Source organism: Rousettus aegyptiacus, unplaced genomic scaffold (assembly GCF_014176215.1).
Source record: "Rousettus aegyptiacus isolate mRouAeg1 unplaced genomic scaffold, mRouAeg1.p scaffold_m13_p_9, whole genome shotgun sequence".
Lineage (NCBI taxonomy): Eukaryota > Metazoa > Chordata > Mammalia > Chiroptera > Pteropodidae > Rousettus > Rousettus aegyptiacus.
This window is the reverse complement of record NW_023416312.1, coordinates 105,357,772-105,363,716: the sequence shown is the minus strand read 5'-3', so window position 1 is coordinate 105,363,716 and position 5,945 is coordinate 105,357,772. Positions and strand designations below refer to the sequence as shown.

General features: G+C 53.2%; 1 protein-coding gene and 1 long non-coding RNA gene across 2 annotated transcripts; one reads left to right on the top strand and one right to left on the bottom strand.

Moving 5' to 3' along the window:
* Positions 1–504: 504 nt before the first annotated feature.
* Positions 505–1,127, bottom strand: LOC118607879. The gene is made up of 2 exons (XR_004952900.1): positions 1,036–1,127; positions 505–872 (listed from the first exon to the last, which is right to left on the bottom strand). It is a non-coding gene; the product is annotated as an uncharacterized LOC118607879 (long non-coding RNA).
* A 195-nt stretch (positions 1,128–1,322) lies between these two features.
* Positions 1,323–5,901, top strand: RPS4X (ribosomal protein S4 X-linked). The gene is made up of 7 exons (XM_036226850.1): positions 1,323–1,402; positions 2,065–2,142; positions 2,562–2,742; positions 3,166–3,263; positions 4,417–4,588; positions 5,203–5,360; positions 5,727–5,901. Exons 1-7 carry the CDS (start codon positions 1,400–1,402, stop codon positions 5,826–5,828), a joined length of 792 nt encoding a protein of 263 aa, XP_036082743.1. The 5' UTR covers positions 1,323–1,399; the 3' UTR covers positions 5,829–5,901.
* Positions 5,902–5,945: the final 44 nt, after the last annotated feature.

The window sequence follows — 5,945 nt, the reverse complement described above, 5'->3', positions numbered from 1 at the left end:
GGGGGTACAAAGCCAGACCACTGACCTGGGAGACCAGGAACCAGCCCCCCAGCCCCCACCCCTAACTGGCTGTGTGATCTTCAGCCCTAACCAGCCATTTATCTTACGCTCTCTAACCCAAAGTCCCGTGGTTATTCCCAAATCAACTCCCATCATTCCTGCTACAGCAGCAGCACCATCTTCCCAGCGCCGTGGGCCTGATGACCTCAGGACCCACCTTGCATTGTCGCATCGCCTCCTCGCTGGCTCTAATCCCCAGCTGCAATCAATTGCCCCTTCTTTTACAATAATCAGTTATGGACCTGGTCTTACTGAGACAAAGGAGCGCCTGCCCTCTGACTTGATACCGTCTGGGTGACAAAAGCTAGCACTGCTTGTCTCTTGCTCCTCTGCAGACTGCTGAGGGGCGAGTGGAGGGTAGAGATGGAGACACGGAAAATAGAAGCTCCTGAGTTAGGAGTCTGACCCCGTACCCTCGCCGTGGGAGTTCAGGCACAGGCTGGATAGTCAGGGATTAAGTTCCGTAAGACTTAGGACAATGAGTGGGTGTTGACTGAATTTATTCATTTACCAAGTGCTGGACACAATGGCAGGCTCTCTGTTAGGTGGCAAAGGAACCTCCAGATTAATTAGGGGAGGTCCTGTCACAGAGATGCTCACAGCTTGGTGGGGGACATTGAGTTTGAACAGAGGGCTCTGGGGCAAAAGAATGCGGGACCAACCCTCCCTGTGGGGCTGGGGACTCACAGAGGCAGAGGGGTCTGAGCTGTGTGTATCATCCAGGCTGAAGAGTGACGTTGGGGCCCAAGGAGGAGGTTGGGCTGTCCATGGCGGTTCCAAGCCGAGGAGTGATCAGGTCCACAGGCAGGGCGCTTGAAAGAGGGAGCTTTATCAGAGCAGCAAGGGTCTGGAGCGGCTTAGGCTCTGAGGTCTGGGATGCGGGAGCAATGGGTGCCTGGGCAGAGAGACCCGAGGGGACAGGAAGGAGGGCGAAGGGCACGTTCAAAATAGCATGACTGCATTAGCTTTAGATACCCGGACGATCTGTAAGGTCCCCTCTCTTCCCTGAGACGTTCTGATAAGTGCCCAGCGTGCACTTTGCAGCCTGCTGGAAGGCAGGGCGTTCGTCCGGCTCGTCTCGCCACTTCCAGCATCCCGGACGGAAGCGGGCGCCTCGGAGGAGGCGTGAGCGCGGCGCTGGGAGGAGACCGCCCTTTCTCCGCGGCGGTTCCGAAGCGCCGGACCTCGGACCTCCCACCAGCAGGTGGCAAGAGAGGGTCCCCGCGCGCGGCGACCGGGTGGCCAGGGCGGGGCTCCGCCGTCGGCGCGCGCAGCCTGCCACCCCTTTTTTCTCCGAGCACCGGAAGAAGGCAGTCCTCTTTCCGTACCCAGCGCAGCCATGGTAAGCCCTCTTTGCGAGCTCTTCGGACACATCGGCTTCCATCCTCCCGAGGCCGGGGCCGCCAGGGGCCCTGGGGCCCCCTCGCCGGGTGGCCGGATGGAAGAGAAGGCAGTGCCGCCTGCCGAGCTGGCCCGGGCGCGCTGGAGAGCGAGGGCGCACAGCAGCCCCGGAGGCGGGGGGGATCGGCGCCGCTGGCGGGAGGGCCTGGGTTTCTGTCCCTGCCACGCAATCTGTGAGCTTGACAGGAGCGGCTTTCTTCCCAGCCCGGAGCCGCGGGTGGTCCCGGACGGCAGACGATGGGCCGGGGAGGGTGGGCAGCGGCTCCGGCCGGCGGAGAACCGTTCTCTCCGCCATCGTCTCTTCGCACGGCCTGACTAGACTTAATGTGGCCGGTGAGCATCTGTTCACAGCCATTGGCGTGTCGCTGTGCCGAGGTCAGCCACGCACCGGACACTTAACGACGACAGAGTTACATCGGGAAAACCTTTCGATTGACAAGTAAAAGCACAGATTGGGTTCTGGTCAATTTCCGTTGCTGGCTGCCTATGTCCCAGGACGTCCGGCCCTGGCCATTTCACCAGCAAAGTGTCCTAAAATAAAAGCCTCGAGAAGCACACACTTTTAAGCAATAACATGAAAATACTTTAAAAACTGCCCCTTAGGCTCGTGGTCCCAAGAAGCATCTGAAGCGAGTAGCAGCTCCCAAGCACTGGATGCTGGATAAACTGACGGGTGTGTTTGTAAGTATCATGGTGATGTAAACATTTTATACATTGTATCTTATCTTTTCCTGCTTTACTGAGATAGTTACACATTGAGGGTCATATTTTAAACTGTTATTTGCGGGGGTCGCTGGCTACTGTATCCATAAATGTTGCGGTGTCCCGGGGGAAGTCCCTCCCTCATTGATTTCACGCAGCACGTGGTGCACTTGGTGAGGCCCACGTGTGCGCGGCAGGCCCCGCCCTCTGGAGGCAGGAAGTGCTGTAAAACTTTAGAAGGCTTGGAGTGGTTCTGTAAGCTTTAAACACCTTGCTGACCCAAACTGGGGGGCGATGGACAGTCTGGGGTTTAGTTAGTGCATGTCAGGACTTCGGAGGTGGCCTTAAGGGAATCGCAGCAATCACTGAAGATAATTTTTTTTTGGCTCATTTTACAGGCTCCTCGTCCATCTACCGGCCCCCATAAGCTGAGAGAGTGTCTCCCTCTCATCATTTTCCTAAGGAACAGGCTGAAGTATGCCCTGACAGGAGACGAAGTGAAGAAGATCTGCATGCAACGCTTTATCAAGATCGATGGCAAGGTCCGCACTGACGTGACCTACCCTGCTGGCTTTATGGGTGAGTGGCTGGCGGTGGCTCCTTTGATTCTCTCATCTCCTGCTCCAGAAGTTTGGTCGTGTTGAATACTGGTGGCCTTTTATCTTCCTCAGAGCATGGCTTTCCTCCAGGTGTTTTACGTACATACTGTAAGGCCGCAAATAAATATACGTTGTTTTTCAAAGCCATATTTCAATCCACTTTAAATTTGACATGTCATGAAAACAGGCTTTTGAAACATTACAACATTAAATTTACATTAGAGCATTAGCATTAACGATACATTAGAAGAGCAAAGCTAGCCATCATTAGTCTCAGGAATCGGTGTTTGAAATGGGAAGCACTTGGATCCCCGCCCCCCGAAACAGTGCTGTGGTGGTTACTCAGGCATGGGTTAGTGTGTGTATGTGGGCTCACTGTAGTAACCTTACTGTTTGGTTTCAGATGTCATCAGCATTGACAAGACTGGAGAGAATTTCCGTCTCATCTATGACACCAAAGGTCGCTTCGCTGTTCATCGGATTACAGCTGAGGAGGCCAAGGTGAGTGTTGCAGGCAGGCTGGGTCTTAGTCCAGGAAAATGACTTGGTTTGATGTTACAGTTCGAATCAAGTACAGGGGCTGGGCCATTGGGATGAGGGAGGTACATTACAGTTACTTACAGTCTCGTCCTTGAAAATGGCCAGTTAATAATTTGGTGAGATTCTATTTTATATGCATTTGGATATCTAATGATTGACCCCCGTTTGGCATTAATTTCCTCAAGGGATTCTCTTTTTCTGTGGCTGAAATGGATGCCTGTTATACAGGAACTTCCTGGTTGTCATTTTTAGAGGCAAAGAGTGTGGTTTGGGGGAACTTTATGAGTACCTAAGGGAAGACAATCCTTTAAGGATAAAGGACAAGAAAACCAGGGTCTCGTCCAATCCAGCTGGCCCTTTGTCATGTCTCCATTTGTGGGTCTAGCTTTACTCTGGAGAGGAAAGGTGTCAGTGGAGAGACTTCAGGTTTGGGGGGCACTAGTTTGAGATAGCTCAGGAAAAGCTTACCAGCATTGATTATTTAATCCACTTTGTTGTGACGGTTTTACACAAAGATTTAGGGCTTCTTGAATTAGTGGCTATAAATGAAGGTTAATTCAATTGGCTCCTAATTTCCTTAGCTTCCGCGCTATCAGAAGGCTGGAGGGCACGTCCGTGGTCAGGATGATCTGATTGACTTTAAGGATGTCAAGGAGGGAACAATCCAAATGTGAAGTGCTTTGCGAACTAGTTGGTCAGATGAACTTCTCACACGGTTGCAGTTTGAGACAACTCAGCTGCGATGTGGACGGAGTGATAGGGGGTGAGCTGGAGGGAGGGATCCAGAGGCCCCAGGAGGCGCGAACCGCCTGGGGAGAGGAGGGCGCTTGCCCTCGGAGCACGAGGACAATGGGATCGGACAATGGGATCGGCCCAGGAGCCTGAGGTCGTGGGGCCTTTGCTGCTGGGGATTTTCACAAGGAAAATCCACGAGGGTGGGAAGGACAATCAGGGGACACCCTTTGCAGTTCCAGAACCAGCTTCCACGTGGGGTATTTGAGGTGCTGGGCACGTTTATAAAAGCTGGTGGCTTTGAAAAGGAACCTTTTGGTCCACCTGCAGCATAGTGCGTGGGAGCTAGACTAAACTTTGGTCAACCCTTGTGTGTTTCTAGTACAAGTTGTGCAAAGTGAGAAAAATCTTTGTGGGCACAAAAGGAATCCCTCATCTGGTGACTCACGATGCTCGCACCATCCGCTACCCCGACCCCCTCATCAAAGTGAACGACACCATTCAGATTGATTTGGAGACCGGCAAAATCACCGAGTTCATCAAGTTCGACACTGGTAAGCAGCCTCCGCTACCTAGGCGTTCTCTTTCAAGCCCAGGTATAAGAGCTGTGTTTTTGCTTTTCTCTGCCCGCTTCTTTCCTTTATTTATCGAAATTTAATGGGGTGTTGTGACTTACACAGAGTTCGGCTCTGTGTATTTGAGCTCCCCCCCACACACACACACAATTTTACGGTACACGCGACTAGCGGCCAAAACTGGATGTGTCTGATGTAGCCATGGATTGGGAAGGGGGCGGCTCTCCGAGTTTTGAGAAGCGCACAGGGCACAGGGAGTGTGTGGAACCGGACGGTGTCTGGGTGGGCGTGGCTTCGGTGGCATTTAGCGTTAGAGATGCGGGTATGTTCTGAAGGGCAGGTGGGGAGCGGAGCTCAGCTGCGTGGCTCAGCGGGGTGCCATGAGAAGTGCAACAGGTTTATGTTGGGGTGGAGGGCAACAGCAGAAAGATGACACCCCTCTGGAGCTAGCGTCCTGGCTTAGGTGACAGATCTGCAGAGTAAATTCAAGTGGGAGATGGATGGATAAGCTCCCTCTGTCTCCGTCTCTCAGTACATCAGCGTAGGCATCCGCGCAGAGCCTTGCTGAGCACATTGTCCCCCCTCCTGCCTAGGTAACCTGTGCATGGTGACCGGAGGTGCTAACTTGGGAAGAATCGGCGTGATCACCAACAGAGAGAGACACCCCGGTTCTTTTGACGTGGTTCATGTGAAAGACGCCAATGGCAACAGCTTTGCCACCCGGCTCTCCAACATTTTCGTTATTGGCAAAGTAAGTCCATGTCTCCCTTCTCCAGCCCAGGGGACCCGTGAGGGCTGGCTGCACCTAACCCAGTGCGAGCCTCTTATGTTCTTCCTTTGTGTCGGGCGGGTGGGGAATAGAGGGGCTCACGAGTAGCCATGGGCATCATCGGAGTACTTCAGAGATGTTAATCACGAAAGACGTGGCGGCCTTCATCTACGTGGTGGCCGGTGAGCTTGGGACAGTGGCCCCAGGCAGTGAGTATTTCTGATCGGGCAGCATCTGAGTTGTCTGCAGATCGCCTGGCCACGGAGCGCGCTCGCAAACAGGCTTCTGTTGCTTTTAGTGAGGCGGCACGTGTGGAAGGTGGGATTTCATTCTCGTCGTCTCCTTTAGGGCAACAAACCGTGGATTTCTCTTCCCCGCGGCAAGGGTATCCGCCTCACCATTGCTGAAGAGCGAGACAAGAGACTGGCGGCCAAACAGAGCAGCAGTTGAAGTGATGTCTAGGTGACATGATTGGAAAAGTCTTCGTGCCTAATTAAATCTCAAATTACCATGATTGATGGCATTTTTCGTGTCTGAGGAGTTTTTGTTTTCATTTAGTTTCTTGCT